Here is a 20,320-nt window from a genome sequence, read left to right on the forward strand (position 1 = left end):
CGTATTACCATTTATATTTACATTGAAAAACTGTACACTGTTAACAGTAAACATCTTCCATGTTAAGGGCATCCCAATTAACCCCATAAAATTTGATCAGCGAATGTGTCCTTCACATTATCTGTAATCAAGATCTTTGCACGCTCTGTAACTGAGGTCCACACCCTCTCACTGTATTGCCTTCTTACATTGCCTTTAACTGAGTTCCTCACATCATCGATAACCTAGACGCTCACATTATCTGCAATTGAGCTCCTTGCATAAATAATAGTTCCTCAAACTATGTGTTATGGAGCTCCTCAATGTTTGTGTTATTAAGCACTTCAAGATATCATTATCTGAGCTGTCACACTGTGAGAAACTGGATTCCCCACACTTTTGTTTCTGAGCTTGTCACACTATCGATAACCAAGCTCTTGAAATTGTAAGTATCTTGAGTGATCACACTTGACTTTTCTGTGTCCATGCAATATCAATGAATAATAAGAGAAAGAGTTCATCCATATAAACATTATAAACAACCATTTGAGAAAAGTTCACCAATAGGTGTCACAACTAATTAATACGTTTCTCAATCAATAATAAGCTTTAATAATCTTTCATTTTCAGATTTTCCACGCCCGCCTACTAACTTACATCTGACTGAGGAAGTTCCAAACACAGTGACTCTCACTTGGGACCACACTCCAGATAACATTGAGGATGGCCGTGTGCAGTATGTGATAATGAAGCGAGATGCCAGTACTGCAACCTGGTACACTGTTACAGACCGTGTCTTTGGTAATAAATACACTGTGACTGACCTGCTTCCAGGCAGGAAGTACTTCTTCAGGGTGATTGCTCGGAATGACATTGGAGACAGTGACCCATTAGACTTGAAGGAGCCATGGTTTGTTGCAAGGGACAAAGGTATGCCCTATGTACTATTAGCTATCTCAGATACATAGAAACTAAAACAATTATTCAGAATGAACCAACATTTCCACTGTGGTGTCCTGCATAGTGTTTAAGTTCCTGGTACAGTATTTCAAAGAAAAATAATGAGGAAGGAGAATTGGCATTTATGCACATGGCTTCAGAAAAAATTGGTAAGTTATTTGAGAGACACATGGATTCATACAGCATGGAAACAGGCCCTTTGGCCAAATTCGTCCATGCCGACCAAGGTGCCTCATATAAGTTAGTTCTATTTGCCTGCATTTGGCTCATATCCCTCTGGACCTATCCTATCCATATACCTGTTGAATATACAGTAAGATGATAAAATTTAAATTAACTTTTTTTTCCCCAATGTGCAAATAAAACTGTCTTTGAGAGATTTCAAAACATTTTTAACGTTATCATGAAATGGGCAGACAATCACAATTTCATATTAACTCCTCAAATCTTGACTTTGAGTTTTCTCAGATATAAAGAAAGTTCAACTATGGCAATAGTCAAAGTAAAAGGTTTCTCTCAATCTATGAAATTTCCATGAGAATAAAATGTAATGAATAAACAGCCAGATTAAATAAAAGCAGATTGAACAATAGATAGTCACCATTAAATGTCTACGATGAGAGTTATCCAAGTGGTAAAATATCAGTAGGACACAAACTGAAACAAGTTCACGTGAGAAATTTACACTAACTTGCATTCTTACATCTGATTTGCTTCTGATGGAAATTTGTTGACACTTGATTATTTAATAAGTGCCTCCATATAAACTAGGGTAATGGGCATGTATGGCCCAGAGGACCAGGATGTTTAGAAGATGCTGCCCAGAACATATTACAAGCCACATTACAATGTCAGGATCACTAACTTCCAAATACACCCAGTAAAGATCGCTATCTGACCGTGTCTATACTTTGTGTGGTGGTGCACTCAATGGAGAACTTAAGGAACAGACTTTGGTTTTATTTTGCAACGCGAAACAAAACTACAGGCACTCGCCAACTTATGTAAGGGTTACGTTCCATGAACACTAACTTGCATGTCAGATTTTACTCAAGTCGGAATAACTCACTGAACACTAACTGTTTCAGTGGCCTCTGGCCGTGTTCAGGCAATTTTTATGGCATGCGGACTTCTGAGTAAGCATCGTCTTCATTGCCAGCTTGTTTCTGATGTAAACTTGAATGATTGTACAGTGTTGTTGAAATTACAAACTGCTTTGATTGCATTAGGGACTGAGTACAGAATTGTTTACGTAAGTGCAAACTTATTGCATAAGTTGTGAAGTGGCTGTATTGCATAATGTGTTTACCAAGGAGGAAGCACATTTCTTGGTGCATAACTACCAGTAGCCCACCTTGACATCATGACTCTATTGGATTATGAGAGCGTGTTAGATTGCCAGATATGCAGTTATAAACAGATGTACAAGTTCTGACCAGTATATCAGGCAATTTATGTCCTGCTACTTGAGTCGTACAGCACAGGCACAGCACACTTCACATCACCATGTTGATGCTAATCATCAAGCACCCAATTATACCAGTCCCATTTACCTGCATTTGGTCCATAGTCTTAAATGCTTTTGCCAATCCAGATCGTTTTTTAATATGTGAGAGAATCTGCCTCTTACATTTTTTTCTTAATGCTTTGTGACATTCTTCAAAAAGTAAAGAGAGTAGCCAATAATCATTCCTCAAACCCAAACGTCAAAACAAGTAAACTCGCCTTTCATTTTATTTCTTATTAAGGTGTCTTACTATGTGGCAGTAAGCTGCCCTGCCATTTGCAAAAGCAAAGTGAAGGAATTTGGGATAACCTCAAGTGATAATATTCTATTCTAATGCAAATTGTTTCCTGAAGTTCTTTTCCTATCTTCTGTTAGAACATTTCAGTCTGCAATTTAAGGAGTATCAGCAAAAGGATTGGGCCCATGCACCTGCGTTCATCACCCCACTGAAGAACCACACTGTTCACCGTGGTAATGATTGCACCATGAGTTGTGCCCTGAATGGCAATCCAAGGCCACACATTAACTGGTATAAAGGCAAGCTTCACATCTCTAAGAGCCTCAAATACTGGTACACATCCTCAAATGGTGTCTGTACGCTAACTATTCCAACTGCAGAAATGGATGATGCTGATGAGTATACCATATTGGCTGAAAACTCTCTGGGGAAGGTGAAATGCTCTTGCAAGGTTATTGTGAATGGTAAGTAAAAGTGAACATACACCTGCAAAATCTTACAAATTATTGTAGTTATATACAACCACTTCCCTAATATGGACATAGAACAGTACAACACGGGACAGGCCCTTTGGCTCACAACGCCTGTGTTGAACATGATGCCAAGTTAATATTTTCTGCCTGCATGTAATCCATATTCCTCCATTTCCATGTGCCTACTTAAATACCTCTTTAATGCCACTATAAAATCTGCTGCCACCACCACCCCTGCCACCGCATTCTGGGCTCCAGTATTTGTGTAAAAACCTGCTCCACACATCCTCCTCTCATCTTAAAGCTATGCCCTTGGAATAAGGAACCAGTAAATTAACACATTTACTGTAAAGAGGCATTTCTCAAAAAGCTATAGATATTTGGAAAAATCTAACATTCAGGCAAACTAAATAAAACATTTGGAGTTTGTTCAAAATACAATTCTCATCAATAGTTTTTCAATTTTTTACCAAGAGAGTAGAATGAAATGGCAAAAGAAGGAAGTGCTAACAATGGTCTGTTTCCTTTATCATTGTAACTTTTTTGCATATCTTTCATTCATTTATTCTTATTCTCTCTATTTCGCTGTCTATATATATTTTAAATCAAAGTAAACTACATTCAAAATAAAAAATATGTACAATACATGAGTGTGCAAAAAAATCATCCAACACTTTCGGAGGCTACACATTACATGATTCAATTTCTCATTACATAGTGTTTTCACAATTTAACCCCCACCCTTGCCTCTCATGGGCCACCCTGGGGTGAAATCCCTTCCCATTATTTTGAGGGGTGGCTCCACTGCACCCTGCCCCCCAAAGTACAGCAACAGAAAGACCCTAGACAGTTGCCCTCCCCAACAGAGCCTTGGCGTTAGCCGCATCAAGCTTCAGTGCGTCCCTCAACATGTACTACTGCAGACTGGAGCGGACCAGTTGGCAACATAACCTGATGGACATCTTGCTCTGCTGGGAGGTCAACAAAGTTCGATCAGACCAAAGAGCGTCTTTCAACAAGTTGATGAACTTCCAGTAACACTCGATGTCTGTCTCTGAATGTGTCCCTGGAAAAAGTCAGTTTATCAGGGAGTCCTGTGTTAAGGAGCTGTTTGGAATAAACCGTGACAGGGACCCTTGCAAACTTCCCCAAACTCTTTGCAAATCCACACTCTGTGAAGAGGTGGGCAACTGTCTCCTCTCCGTAGCAGCCGTCCCGAGGGCAGCATGCACTGGTAGTGAGATTCCGACGGTGCAGGAAGGATCTAACTGGGAGCTGATGCTTGTTGGTGAGTTCTGGCGATGAGGCACTTCACCAGACAAGATGGGCAGTTTGCTCAGGGAACCACACCACAGGATCCAAGGAGTAATTTCCCTGCAGTACCTGCAGGACGTTCCGTGCTGACCACTGCCTGATGGACTGTGGTGAAATGTGTTGCACAAACAACATTGCGCAATTTTTTTCACCAGGCCCATCCTTCGCAACACCGGGGACAGGTAGCGACACTTGGTGCCCATGTGCCTTGCCCTACACTCCGCCTGATGCAGCCACACATAAATGTGGCCATTAGGGTTAGGGCGACATTGGGCATACTTTTACCCCTGTTGTCTGCCAACTTGTGCATTGTGGCCTGTCGGACCCGGTCCATTTTTGACCCCCAGATGAGCCAAAAGATGGCCCGGGTAATCCCTGTGGCATAGGGTCGAGCGAGGGTTGGGCCAAACTTGCACCAAGTAGCAATGTTACAAAATTTTGAGATTTTAAAAATCAAGTCTGTAATTTATCCCATCAGATAAAGCATAAAAATAAGTTTAATTTGACACCTAATTCACTTTCATATCTCAAGTATTTAAAAAGTTATGGCCATTTTCATACTGGGAAATGAGCATCTTGTTCCCTATTGATTTTCTATGGACATAACAAAAAAGCTGTGATCGTGAACAGTCAAAAGCCCATAACTTTCTTAAAAATTAAGAGAACTGAATGAAATTTTCAGTTATCATAGATTGAAGCATTCTGAAACAAATATAAAATAATCTTACTTGGATGACCTGAAATTAAAGCATATAATTAGTTAGTTACCTAATTGTAGCTAATTTCAGACTTCAATTACTAGATCTAAACATCTATCCATTTCTTAATAAATGATTAACATTTTTAAATAGCCTAAATGTCCAAATAATATTCACAAATAATTCACAATAAAACATGATTTTTAAATCTCATTTACATTAATTTATAGGCCAAATGGAAGGAATTTAGTGTTTAATTGCTGTAAATAAATGCCCATTTAAATCAGCTTTCCAGTGGGTCCCTGTGGAACGCGCTGGTTTAGAACGTTCACATTGCGGTAGATTTGTGCCTCAAATGCTGAGAAAAATACTGCGCGATATAATGGGCCCAAATTGAGCTACTCGCAATATTAAACTTAGTATAAATGGATCTTTAGAAGCCCTTTTTAATGTAAAAATATACAACCTAACTTCTGCTATTTGCTTTATGAGACCCTGCGGTTGCTGACGGTCGCGGGTTTAAAGATTGATTTTTAAACTACTATAACTATTATTCAAGGCCTTTAAACCTAATAATAGCTTTTGCGACGGGGTCTTCCAGCGATTTTTCGTTAATAATTAACTAGGCTGAACATTTTCGATTGGAACAGCTTAGAGAAAATCGCGTTTTAAACCCGCCCCCTCTAAACGGCGCCAAAATCGCGCACACCCTCAGCAGCAGATCTTCAACGACGCTTCAGGTAGGCTTTGCAACATACCTACACCAAGTCCAGCAGTCCCGAGAGCACCTCACACCTGATGACAAAAAAAATCCCGTTATAGATAGCTGCTTCCACAGCTCCAGTTTTTCCTGACCTCGGCAATCCGCTCCAACCAATTTTTGTCTCATGCTTCAGCCCACCCGAACCAGATACCTAGCACCTTGAAGAAGTTAGGCTTGATGATAAAGGGGACGGAAGATCGGTCAGGCCAGTTGCCAAAGAGCATGGCCTCGCTCTTCCTGCGGTTAACTTTGACTGAAGAAGGGTCTCGACCTGAAACGTTACCTACTGTATTCCTTTTCTCTTGAGATGGTGTCTGATCTGCTGAGTTATTCCAGCTTTTTGAGTCTATCAAGTGTAGAGTGAATCAGAGACAAATAAATTGAAAATGAATGACGTTGCGACAAATAGAAAGAGTATGAAAGAGATGAATCAAAAGATGCAATGGAAAATAAACAGTGAATTAACCAATAATCAATTTCTGACTTGTTTTACAGAAAAAGGTGTTACTTTAATGCAGCACAGTATTGGAGAAAAGCCACGTAAGAGTAAGCACATCATGTGAATTCAGACTGGACCTCAGTGAAGACTGGCATAGATCAAGACTCGCCATGTGCTGTAAATGAGAAGATCAAGCATACTATCAGAGAACAAATTTTTGTTAGGCATAACAAATAGGGTAAATTTACTCAATTTCAAAAGCATTTTAATATCTTTGAATCACTTTTATAGCAGGGATAAGTTTGGAGTCATCATCCGAATGAAACAGCAATGACATGTCATCTCTCATTGATGACTGTATGAAAGAGCTAATTCCCAAAACAGTTATGAAGTTACGTTAGAAAAGGTACATGTTACTTTTAATTGTTATATAATTAGGTCTAGAATACCATCTGGGCCTGGAATTGAATAAAATACATTAATTAGTAGTTAACTGGAAGTCATCAAAGGTAAAATATGAATGACTGCACAAAAATAATTTATTTTCAAACACCCATTTTCAATGCCTATTTTCATCCAGTAGTTAAATCCACCTGGAATATTACATTGATAAACCATTGTTGGAGGAGGCTATCTTTCTTTCTTACACTTTCTCTTTCCTGTTGCATTCTGGAGAAGATGGCACCCTTTATACAGTATATGCCTTTGCACTGCAAATTAATTAATTAAATTAACATTAAAAATGAACTCGAACTTTTGAACCATACAGTTTTTGCTGCATTGTAGGAAGGCACATATGCCAACAAATTTTCTATTTATCTGGGTAAGGTTGGCTTGACAAGAATTTGGAAATCATTATCTTGACCACTGGCCGTTGGAAGCTTTCATTGCAGGATTTTTTCATGGAATCAGAATTGTTATGAGATGGTATTACTCATAGCACTCATTGAGTATATGTAGCTCTTTCTCGAGCAACCTGTACGTTACCAGTTTCATTATTTGCTCATCCCTCTTCGAGCTGAAAATTATTCCCATCGAGTACTAATCCAATTCCCTTTAGAAAGCACTCCTTTATTCTACTTCTATCATCCTTGTGGCAGTGACTTCCAGGGCATCATTACTTTATAATAATCTGTTTGATATGTAAAATTCAAAGGTAGTATAACAATGTCACCATAAAGAGTTCCACTGGCATCTGGGATCAAGACCTGAAATTAACTATTTAATTAAAATATGATAAGACTATTGCTTTCTCGAAATGGTGAAGCCATTCTTTAACCAATCAGAATCTCTCTGTTAAAATTAATATATTATTTCTGACCATTCTTTGTTTCCTTTCACTTCCAAAACACATGGCATCAGATGGGGAAGTCTTGTCCTGTAGGCTCTACATTGTCTTTGAGATAGTCCTTTGCAGACCAATGTGAAGGCATTGTGTGGTATGCTTTTGCAGTGCTGTTTTACTAATAAACAGAGACACAGTGCTCATGGGAACCTTTTAATTTTTAATTTCTTCAAAATAAAAGTTGAAGCATGTGAATGTCATTGCTTTGCCAGTAATACTGTGTTTCAGTCGTGCTTCTTGAAGTAGATGGTAAATTAACTGATAAAGATGTGCTTGCTTATTACCGTGGGCCATCAGTTTCTTAATCCCCCTTTCCTTCAAACTTAGGATACTATCATTGTCTTAAAATTGACAATTATTGAAAGTCTGGTGATCTGTTGGAGGTCCTTCAAAGTGAAGAACTGAGTAGTAAAACAAAGAACCGAAGTTTCAATTTCATTTGTGTATTAACAGGATATATAACAGCAGCTGATCCGCAGAACATTTTTGCAGTGCAAATGGCAATGGAAGTCATCATTCATCACAATGGTCCATTTTGAGATTACACAGAAATTAAAATGATAGCGTGGTTGCAATTGTAAACATTCTGATCTAGATACAAGGATCTGAAATGTCAGGAATTAAGATAGAATATCTGAGCACATTGAAGCAGTGTGACAGTGGTCTGATTCAAGGTTGCTTACCATTTTCTCTTATTTTGGCTTGAGTGTTTCTCCATAAGTTTGCCACCAGGAGACAACTGCATTAGATGTCTCATCTAAAGCATTAGCTGGTCATCTAAACTGAAAAACAGATCTGATGTAATAAAATAAAAATAAATCATAATTTTTCCTTTTCTTTGTGAGTGTTTATTTATGTTTGTTATTGTTATCACTGAACCATCTTATCATTTTGTGCCTAAAATCTCTCCTGGTCCAACTTCAAACTGTGCTTGAGCTTTGTCTAATCTCAGTTAAGTAAAGGGTTAAAATTTGATTACTTATTTTTATTGATTTGATCATAGAAAACGGAACAGAGTAAGTACTCTTCTTCACCTGTACCTCTCTGGATACATAAGTGATGCCAAGCAGAGACATTGGCAACACAAACCACCTCACATAACAATATAGTTTTACTGTAACAAATCAGAGGAAAGGTCTGGATACAACAAGGTTGAAAGAAAATGTGAAAATTAGGCAAATAAGGAAATAGACTATAGAAATGGACTAATGATAGCTGTTATTTTGATCCTAGTTGAGTTGAAGTAGAAACTTGAGATGAATTAATTTCAGCACTATGACGATATAGAGATGATTGGAAGAATAAGATGAAAATAAATCTCTTGAGGTTCATTAATATTGATAAAATAGGATGGATTTTCAAGTTACCAGGCTCTTCTAAATTTCAATCCAGGTATGAAAAATTAATTTAGTATACAATTGTCATCTTTTGCATCAATCTCAATAGTTGAGTGCTCAGAGATAAAATTTCTTCTGATGCAAATGTCATATAGTGATAAAAATGTTTAACACTTGAACCATTAAATGTTGGATTAATGCTTAAAAGTTGGTTGACAGATTGGTAGGGTTATCCAGCCACTTCATTTTGGGCCATTTTAAACTTTGACCAACACTCTGTTCAAGTAGGAGAAATAAGGAAATGGACCATTTTTACTCATAACCAAAAGCCAGAAATTGCTTGTGCTGGAAATCTGGAATAAAAACAAAGAATATTGGAAAGAGTAGGTCAGGGAAAATGTGCAGAGAGAGGAAAATAAATATTGCATGAGTGTAGATCTTTCATCAGAAGGGGAAAGGGGGGAAAGGGTAACTAGAGGTCACAGGAGATGGGTAAGGTCCTAAATGAGTATTTCTCCTCTGTATTTACCGAGGAGAAAGACAGTAGGATGGAGGAACTTGGGGCAGTCAATGGAAGTGTCTTGAGAGCAGTCAGTGTTACCGTTGCAGAAGTACTGAAGGTTCTATCGTGTATGAAGGTAGACAAACCTCCAGGACCTGATCGGATATATCCGAGAACATTGCGGGAAACTAGAGAGGAAATTGCGGTGGCCCTGGTTGAAATATACGAGTCGTCCTTAAATACTGGGGAGGCGGCGGAAGACTGGAGGGTGGCAAATGTTGTACCTCTTTTCAAGAAGGGCTTGGGGACAATGCTAGGAGCTTAACATCTGTAGTTAGAAAGTTACCAGAGAGTATTCTGAGGGATAAGTTATACAGGCATTTGGGTGGGCGAGGGCTGATTAGGGATTGTCAGCATGGTTTTGTACGTGGGAGGTCGTATCTCACAAATCCTATTTGTTTTTATTGAAGACGTGAGCAAAAAGGTCGATGAGGATAGAGCTGTAGATGTTGTGTACATGGATTTCAGTAAGGCATTCGACAAGGTTCCGCATGGTAGGCTGCTCTGGAAGGTTAGATCGCATGGGATCCAAGGAGAGATAGCTCCATGGAAGGAAGCAGAGGGTGATGGTGGAAGGTTGCTTCTCAGACTGAAGGCCTGTGACTAAAGGTGTGCCTCAGGGTTTGGTGCTGGGCTCGTTACTGTTTGTCATCTACATCAATGATTTGGATGAGAACATACAGGGCAAGATTAGCAAGTTTGCTGATGAAACAAAAGTGAATGGTTTTGCAAGTAGTGAAGATGGTTGTGAAAGATTGCTGCAGGATCTGGTGCCATTGCAGGATTCCATATGCAGCCCAGCAGCAAAGGAAATGATGGATTTTATGCTCTAAATCTCTCAGTAAGTTGTTGAACTTCTGCATCTGATGGCACATGCATGGAAGTCTAATGGGCTTGTCCCACTTAGGTGATTTTTTAGGCAACTATAGGCGACTAGTTTGTCGTCTCATGTTCGCCGGTAGTCGCTGGGAGTAGTCTTCTCAGTCACGCAAAAAGGCGTAGCTTCTTTCTAGTCGCCGCTAAATTTTCAACATGTTGAACATTTTTCGGCGACAATGGGTGAGACACCAATGAGCATAGCTTGACCTCCTGACGTAGGTGCTGTCGTAGTTGTGGCCAGGATGACGTAGGTTGTCGCCGGTTTTTCGGCGACCTGCTACGACTATGACAGTCGCCGGCAGTTGCCTAAAAAATCGCCAAGTGGGACAGGCCCATTAGACTTATTATTTTAATGAACACAAGTTCATACTATATTCCAGCCTCTATCAAGATCATGCTGAAAATGGATACACAATATGTTATAACTTTAATTCCACTGCAAAAAAATGTATATACTCTATTCTGCCATTAGATGGCAATCCTCAACATTCAATGAAGAGGTGCACATTCCTTACATTGAAGTGCACATTGAAGTTTTTCATTCCTGGTTTCTCAGTTTCTGTGAAATGGAAAAGCAGACTAGAGGTGAGAGCTGTTGTGTAGTTTCTGATGGGGACAAATCGGTATGTTTTAAAGTATGAACATTAAATAGCTAATGTTACGTCAGTTAGTGAAATGGGAAGGAGCAATTCTCTGAACCTTTTGATCTCCATTCCTGCTTGCAAAGTACCATTGGGGGAGTATTTTTGAGAGATAAGAGTAGGGAATTGGGAAAGTTAAAGAGGAAATAAACAATTTTTGCTTTTAAAGAGATCTCCATATACAAAGGACTGACCTGGCTCTGGAAAAAAGGATTTTAATACGGTAATAAAATAAATGCTGGAAAATCTCCTTGAGAAGGGTCCCAGACTTGGACACATTCATTGTTTCTCTTTCTACAGATGCTTCCTGACCTGTTGATTATGTTTCCCAGCATTTTCAAATTTTATTTCAGATTTCCAGTATTCTACATTTTTAAGTAATACAGTGCATTCAGAAAGTATTCAGACCCCTTAACTTTTTCCACATTTTGTTACGTTACAGCCTTATTTTAAAATGGATTAAATTATTTTTTTTTATCATCAATCTACACACAATACCCCAGAATGAAGAAGCGAAAACAGGTGTTTAGAAATGTTTGCAAGTAATTAAAAAGAAATAACTGAAATATCACATTTACATAAGTATTCAGGCCATTTGCCACGACATTCAAAATTGAGCTTACGTTCATTCCTGTTTCCATTGATTATCCTTTGAAATGTTTATTCAACTTGATTGGAGTCCACCAGTGGTAAATTACATTGATTATACATGATTTGGAAAGGCACACACCTGTCTATATAAGGTCCCACAGTTGACAGTGCATGTCAGAGCAGAAACCAAGCCATGAAGACAAACGCATTATCCATAGACCTATGGTGAAGCATGGTGGTGGCAGCATCATGCTGTGGGGATGATTTTCAGTGACAGGAACTAGGAGACTAGTCAAGATCAAGGGAAAGATGAACAGAGCAAAGTACAGAGAGATCCTTGATGAAAACCTGCTCCAGAGCATTCTGGACCTCAGACTGGGATTGAGGTTCACCTTCCAACAGGACAATGACCCTAAGCACACAGCCAAGACAATGCAGGAGTGGCTTTGTGACAAGTCTGTGAATGTCCTTGAGTGGCCCAACCAGAGCCCGGACTTGAACCCGATCGAACATCTCTGGAGGGACATGAAAATAGCTGTGCATTGACGCTCCCCATCCAATCTGACAAAGCTTGAGAAAATCAGAAGAGAAGAATGGGAGAAATTACCCAATACAGGTGTGCCAAGTTTGTAGCGTCATACCTAAGAAGACTTGAGGCTGTAATCGCTGCCAAAGGTGCCTCAACAAGGTACTGAGTAAAGGACCTGTCCCACTGTACGAGGCAATTCAAGAGTTCCCCGGAGTTAAAAAAAATATCATACTTGTGGTAAGTACATAGAATGTACGTAGCGGCTACGTCGGAGCTCGGGGACGTCTCATAGCGGCTCCTAATGCTAACGGCAGGTACTCGGGAAACGCGAAAACTCGTGAAGTTTTTCTAGCAATGTGAAAAATGTCCACGAGAGCCCCCGAGTACCTACGAACGGCTATTACCGTAATTCTCCGAGTTCGAATTAGGGGAAACTTGGGAGAACTCTTGAATTACCTTGTACAGTGGGACAGGCCAATAAAGGGTCTGAATACTTATGTAAATGTAATATTTCAGTTATTTATTTTTAATTACTTTGCAAAAGTTTCTAAACACCTGTGTTTTTGCTTTTTTATTATGGGGTATTGTGTGTAGATTGATGATTTAAAAAAAAGAATTGAATCCATTTTAGAATAAGGCTGTAACGTAACAAAATGTGGAAAAAGTGAAGGGGTCTGAATACATAAACTTACTTTTCAGGATCTCACATAGTACTTTAAACAAAGACACAAAATTGAACACAGATACATTTTATCGTATTTTCTCATTTGGCACCAAGGCAAAGTCACTTGACAGTAGTTGCATTGTCTGTTACTTCTTTGATACATGATGGCACAGTGAAATATTACAAGCCAATTTTAAAGTGGGCAGGATTTGGTTTAACATTGACATCACCAGCAGTTGAGAGGGCCACGTATATTGCTTTCGCAGAAGTGTTGGCGCAGCCAGCTCAACACAGGATTTGACGGCGGCTTGGGTCTGTGAACTCTATTGGCAGTTTGGCAATGTTGTTGAGAGATGACCAAGCAACATCATTGTGGCCATAATTAAACGACGAGTTATGCCATGCGTCAGTTGATGCAGGCCTGTGACTTTAACAGGCCCAATATTTTGTCTTTCTATCCATTTGCTGTATACATGCTGGTAAAAGATTGTTGGTATCTTTTCAGTGTTAATTATCATATTACATATTTTCTATCGGAAGTCTTGTTTTCCTCTTTTCTTTCTCTCTCAGCTTAATTCTATTTATGAAATTTGAAAATCCAAAAGCTGCAGATACAAGAAATCTAAAATGAAAAAAGTATGCTGAAAACAATAGACAATAGACAGACAATAGACAATAGGTGCAGGCGTAGGCCATTTGGCCCTTTGAGCCAGCACTGCCATTCAACGTAATCATGTCTGATCATCCCCAATCAGTACCCCATTTCTGCCTTCTCCCCATATCCCCTGACTCCGCTATTTTTAAGTCCTATCTAGCTCTCTCTTGAAAGCATCCAGAGAACCTGCCTCCACCGCCCTCTGAGGCAGAGAATTCCACAGACTCAACACTCTCTGTGAGAAAAAGTGTTTCCTCGTCTCCGTTCTAAATGGCTTACTCCTTATTCTTAAACTGTGGCCCCTGGTTCTGGAATCCCCCAACACCAGGAACATGTTTCCTGCCTCTAGTGTGTCCAAGCCCTTAACAATCTTATATGTTTCAATGAGATTCCCTCTCACCCTTCTAAACTCCAGAATGTACAAGCCCAGCTGCTCCATTCTCTCAGCACATGTCAGTCTCGCCATCCCGGGAATTAACCTTGTAAACCTACGCTGCACTCCCTCAATAGCAAGAATGTCCTTCCTCAAATTAAGGGACCAAAACTGCACACAATACTCCAGGTGTGGTCTCACTAGGGCTCTGTACAACTGCAGAAGGACCTCTTTGCTCCTATATTCGATTCCTCTTGTGATAAAGGCCAACATGCCATTCACTTTCTTCACTGCCTGCTGTACCTGCCTGCTTATTTTCATAGACTGATGTACAAGGACCCCCAGATCCCGCTGTACTTCCCATTTTCCTAACTAGACGCCATTTAGATAGTAAAACACTCAGCTGGTCAGGCAGCATCTGTAGAAAGTGTAATGATTAATGTTGTAGTTTTGAGATGCTTTGTAAGACCTGGGAAAGAGATAAACTGAGTTTGTTTTAAATTGGGGAGAATGGTGGGTCAGGGATGGTTGGACAAAGGGAATATTAGTGTTAGGGTGAAGCCAGAGGTGCCATGGAGATAAAGTCAGTCGGTTGATAGGTTATTGATGGAATTAGAGAGAGGCCAACAACAAAATGATATTATAGCAATGAAATGAAAGTGGTTACAGGGGGAGAATATAATTAAAGGAGCATTAAACCTGAGGTTGACACAAAAAGCTGGAGTAACTCAGCGGGTCAGGCAGCATCTCTTGCGAAATGGAATAGGTGATGTTTCAAGTCGAGACCCTTCTTCAGTCAACTATCCCTTTTCTCCTGCCTGCCTGACCCGCTGAGTTAATCCAGCTTTTTGTGTCAGTCTTCCGTTTAAACCAACATCTGCAGTTCCTCCCTCCACGTAAAACCTGAGAGTTGCATTGTTGCAAGACATGCCCAGCAGGTGTTAAAGGAGAGAGAAAAAGATAAATGTCCCATAACAGAAGTGACCAGTTCTGAGAAAAAGCAAGTTACTTGAAGTAGTAGAATTCAATATAGTCTGAAAGGCTGCAACATGCCCAAACAGATGAGGACGTAGTGTGTACCAAGTTTACATTAGGTCTTGTTCTAACAGGGCATGAGGCAATAAAGAGATGATAATAATAATATATTTTATTGTCATTGCACATAGGTGCAACGAGATTTGGTATGCAGCTTCCATCCGATGTCATAACTTAAACAACTAATAAAATTTAGATACTCCGAGAAACATGATTTATATATTTTTTAAAAGAACAGTAAAACAGTCTAAGGTGCAAATATGTCTGTGCCGGGTCGATATGCGATGTGACCATCCGAGGGAGACAGTTCATGGGGGTGGAGTCTCTCAGCAGGGCCGGTTCAGAGCAGCGATAGCTCTGGGGATGAAGCTGTTCCTGAGTCTGGAGGTGCGGGAGTCTGGAGGTTCCCAAGTCAGTGAGAGTGGGTAGGAGAATTAAAGTGGCACGCAATTACTGATTTCAGGTGCATTGCAAAGTGTCACCCAATCTGTATTTGGTTTCTCCAAATGTCAAGGAGACCACATTGTGAGAGATGAATGGAAGATATGCAAATGAATCACGGCTTCAGCTGGAAGGACTGTTCTCACATTTGCCTCATCAGTCACCACAAACCTACCACAAGTCATCCCTGATCTCAAGGGCAGCCTAAGAAAAAGGAAAGTTTAATGAAAGGGCTAAAAACAGGCAAAAGTTATATTAAAACATAGGTTCATGAGACTTGTTTAGAGTCGTAGATTCATACATCGTACAAACAGGCCCTTCAGCTTAAGTCGTTCATGTTGACCAAGATGCCCCATCTAGGCTTGTCCCACCTGCCTGGGTTTGGAGAATATCCCTCTAAATCTACCCTATCCATGTATCCAGCCAAGTGTCTTTTAAAAGGTTGTTATTGTATTGTGATTGTGAAATTGTGAAATCTTATGTATCCCAGAATGTGTTTCTTCAAATTTTTCTTCAGACCTCGAGATGTAACTTGACAAATGAAGGCTGAGTAGTGTTTAAAGTTGCATTTAAAATCCTCAGCATCTAGGAAATGTGTACTCCAAAAACTTGTTCACTCCATTCAGCCGATCATTTTTAGTAACAAATGATAATAGAAATGTATCTAATATAATATACAAATTGAAAATGGATAATTGAATTTAATTCGATCCCTAATGATCTTCAGGCAGATATTTTGAGCATTTAATTGTAATTGTAATTATAATTGATTTTATTAAGTAAGTAAGTAAGTAAGTAAGTTTATTGGCCAAGTCTTTCCAGGGATTGAAGAATATTTAAAGTGTGTTGCCTTTTTACTCCGTAGATGTTCTTTGCTTCTCACACTTGGATCAAATTCCATATTTGTTCAGTACATAATCGCATTCATGTTTCTTTTTGTTGCAATTAATCTCTATTACATTTATACATTACAATTGCATTTGTTTTACAAATACAAATGGTTGCGCTTATTGGGGTGGGAGATTGCAACCTTCACTTGGTCCGCCCTGTTTCGGCGAATGCAATCAACCTGGTGTGCACAATCAAATAAGATCAAATAGAACAAGTTGTCCTACAACTTTAGGCTGTGCACATCATACGCATAAAGAAGAAGAAGAAAAAGAAGAAGAATTTGCGCTATAAAGCACAATGCCTAAAAGAATAAAAGGAAGAATGGTGGACAGAAAATTTACAGTTGAGAAACTTATGCTGGTCATTCATCTTGAAACATATATCATAAAATCTTCCCTCCAGAGACTTATTGTCAGCTGATTAATGTATTGGATTCTAAGACATGTGTCATATGATCAAACGCACAATGTATTATTTTTCCAAAGGAAGGTGTGTTCGTTTAAGTGCACAAAGTGATAGTTGTTAAGTGAACAGATGCTCAGTCCATTCAGGATTTGATGTCTCGTGAATGTTCTTTGCAGATTGCAATGTTCATCTGAAGATCAAAAGCTTCTGGGCTGTTTTGCATCTGTTACTAAAGTGAAATCTCAAGTGTGGTACATGAATGGCACAAATACATAATAAATCACAAATATTGACAGATTCCTAAAAAGGAGATAAATGAGGTAAATTTCACGCACATTCTGGTTTATGGTTAAAACAGGACATTAGCAGAAATCAGTTGTAAAAACCTTGAGGCTTTTCTAAATGGACATCTGAGGACATAGGACCTTCTAGGTCCAGGACTGCAGAACAGTTTGTGCAGTCACAAGGAACTGCAGATGCTGGAATCTTGAAGAAAAAACACAAAATGCAGGAGTAAATCAAGCAGCATCTCTGGAGGACATTGATAGGTGATGTTTCTTGTTGGGACCCTCCTTCAGACCAGTCAGTGCATTTAGTCACTCATGGACCTGTCCCACTTAGGCAACTTTTTAGGCGACTGCAGGAGACTATGCAGCCGCCACATGTTCGCGGGTGGTTGCCGGGGAGTCGCCTTCATGGTCGTGAGGAGTTCCCGCATTCTGGGATCTAGTTGTGGCCTGGTTATGTTGAAAAATTAGTGGCGACTAAAATGAAGCCACCATGGAGAGTAGCGAGAACTCTTGAGCCGTAGGTGGGTCACCAGGTGGTCCTAGTGGGTTGCCAGGAGATTGAAGGTTCTTGTAGGTTCTCGTAGGTTGTACCCGGTGCTGACCGGTGAATTTCATTGGCTCATTAGGGGGGAAAAAACGTAAGCAGTAGTTTTCAGAACCAAGGATAACCGACCGGTAATGTTAAATGTTTGCCGAGCTTCACAGCCGTGTGTCTCTGGCTTCTTAAAAGTTGTCTCCACTCCTTCTTCCCCCCCTCCTCCTCCCCCCCCCCCCCCCTCCCTCCCTCCTCCCCCCCCTCTTTTAAAGTACACTGTGCTTAATTACAGCGCCAACCTTTCTGTGTCTGTATCATTTTGGCTTTGCACCATGTGTATTTCACTCAGACAGCACTCCCCCGCTTGTCCTGTCCCCCGCCTGCATAACGGGCTGGTGAAGGAAAGAGAGAGAGTGTGAGTGTGTGTGTGTGTGCGTGCGTGCGTGCGTGCGTGCGTGCGTGCGTGCGTGCGTGTGTGTGTGTTCCACTCTAACAGTCGCCGTTCCATTTGCCGGTTTTTCAGGCAACTGACATCAACTTGACAGTCGCTGGCAGTCGCCTGAAAAATCGCCTAAGTGGGACAGGCCCATTAGTAGCTTAATTATCAGCTCAGGCCCAGAAATTGCATAACTTCTGATGCCAGTTCCATCATTCCATCTCCCCCACCCATCCCTGAGTACCTATTATTTTGTGATGATTTGGTTCGAGTATCTCAGTACCACTGTTAGTTAAATCATCTGATTGCTGTGCTCAACATGCACAATTTTTGAAATATTAGCCTTATCTGTCTTTGAAGTTTTAGAGTTCACTCTAAGTATCCTGAATAATCAAGAAGCTTGTGGTAATGAGGGCCTATTTCTGAGGGAGACGACAATAACTTAGTTCTGTGCTCCTGATTCAGAACAAAAGAGCTTTGCACATCGTGATACAAAAGGTCAGTTGCAAAGCCTCATTAGTCAGTAATCACCAGTGTCTGTCTAGGTTAAACATGTAAATAAGGTAGAACTCCAGATCCACTAAATCAATTGGTGGTACACAAAAAAGCTGGAGAAACTCAGCGGGTGCAGCAGCATCTATGGAGCGAAGGAAATAGGCAACGTTTCGGGCCGAAACCCTTCTTCAGACTAAATCAATTTCCTGGTGTGTGAGATAGTCGGAAGCCTGATCCACAGAATTTTCAAAATTTGAAATGCAAAGTAGAAATGCAATTAGTGTGTGGTTATTTATGATCAGTATATATTTCATGTTGCTTCAGTTCCAGCACATTAAAGTTGCAACTATCCCTAGCAACATCCCTCAGTGGACCAGCTTCAGTATATGTCCTCAATCATAATGCACCTTTGCAGATGTGCAAGGCAGAAATTAGATGGAATCTCATGGGGCAACTGTATATCACAGCAAAGAGTAGCCGGAAGGATTGGGAAACTTTCATAGGACAACAGAAGGAAACAAAACGGGCAATACGGCTGAAAAGATGAAGTACGAGGGGAAGCTGGTCAGGAATATAAAGAAGGACAGTAAAAGCTTCTTTAGATATGTTAAGGGAAAAAGAGTAGCAAAGTCAAATGTGGGTCCTTTGAAGGCAGACACGGGTGAAATTATTATGGGTAACGAGGAAATGGAATGGAATGCTATTTATTGTCATTCAAACCTAGGTTTGAACAAAATTACATTTACTACAGTTTTTTACATTACAAAAAAACCCAAGACCCACACTTTACACAGTTTACATAAACAGTTTGCATAAATGGCAGAAGAGTTGAACAGGTACTTCGTATCTGTCTTCACTAAGGAAGACACAAACAATCTCCCAGATGTACTGGAGGACAGAGGATCCAAGGGGGTAGAGGGACTGAAATAAATTTTCATTAGGTGAGAAATAGTATTGGGTAGGCTAATGAGACTGAAGGATGATGAATCCCCTGGGCCGGATGGTCTGCATCCCAGAGTCCTCAGGGAGGTGACTCTAGAAATAGTGGATGCATTGGTGATCATTTTCCAATGTTCAATAGATTCAGGATCAGTTCCAGTGGATTGGAGGATAGCTAATGTTATCTCACTTTTCAAGAAAGGAGCGAGAGAGAAAATGGGGAATTACAGAACAGTTAGCCTGACTTCGGTGGTGGGAAAGATGCTGGAGTCAATTATTAAAGAGGTAATAATGGGGTATTTGCATAGCAGTAAAAGGATTAGTCCAAGTCAGCATGGATTTATGAAAGGAAAATCATGCTTGACTAATCTTCTGGAATTTTTTGAGGATGTGACAAGTAAAATGGATGAAGGGGAGCCAGTGGATGTAGTGTATCTAGACTTTCAGAAAGCCTTTGAGAAGGCCCCGCACGGGAGACTTTTGACTAAAATTAAAGCACATGGTATTGGGGGTAGGGTGTTGACATGGCTAGAAAATTGGTAGGAGTGAACGGGTCCTTTTCAGAATGGCAGGCAGTGGCGAGTGGAGTGCCGCAAGGCTCAGTGTTGGGGCCGCAACTGCTTACCATCTATATTCATGATTTGTAAGAGGGAATTAGGAGCAACACTAGCAAGTTTGCGGATGACACAAAGCTGGGTGGCAGTGTGAACTGTGAAGAGGATGTTAGGAGGTTGCAGGGTGACCTGGACAGGTTGAGTGAGTGGGCAGATGCGTGGCAGATGCAGTATAATATAGATAAACATGAGGTTATCCATTTTGGCGGCAAAAACAAGGGGGCAGATTATTATCTCAATGGGGTTAGGTTAGGCAAGGGGGAGGTGAAGCGAGACCTGGGTGTCCTTGTAC

At 40.2% G+C, this 20,320-nt stretch overlaps 1 protein-coding gene across 1 annotated transcript in view; it reads left to right on the forward strand.

The window, feature by feature from the left end:
* The window catches only part of igsf22 (immunoglobulin superfamily member 22), a 52,154-nt gene extending 43,628 nt beyond the window's left edge, over window positions 1-8,526 (forward strand). Inside the window, exons 21-23 of the mRNA XM_033039150.1 lie at window positions 610-909; window positions 2,822-3,148; window positions 6,428-8,526. Coding sequence (XP_032895041.1) covers window positions 610-909; window positions 2,822-3,148; window positions 6,428-6,495 — 695 coding nt within the window. The 3' untranslated portion in view covers window positions 6,496-8,526. The remainder of the gene's footprint in view (window positions 1-609; window positions 910-2,821; window positions 3,149-6,427) is intronic.
* The last annotated feature ends 11,794 nt before the right edge of the window (window positions 8,527-20,320 follow it).

The sequence above is a fragment of the Amblyraja radiata genome, chromosome 20 (assembly GCF_010909765.2).
Source record: "Amblyraja radiata isolate CabotCenter1 chromosome 20, sAmbRad1.1.pri, whole genome shotgun sequence".
Taxonomy (NCBI): domain Eukaryota; kingdom Metazoa; phylum Chordata; class Chondrichthyes; order Rajiformes; family Rajidae; genus Amblyraja; species Amblyraja radiata.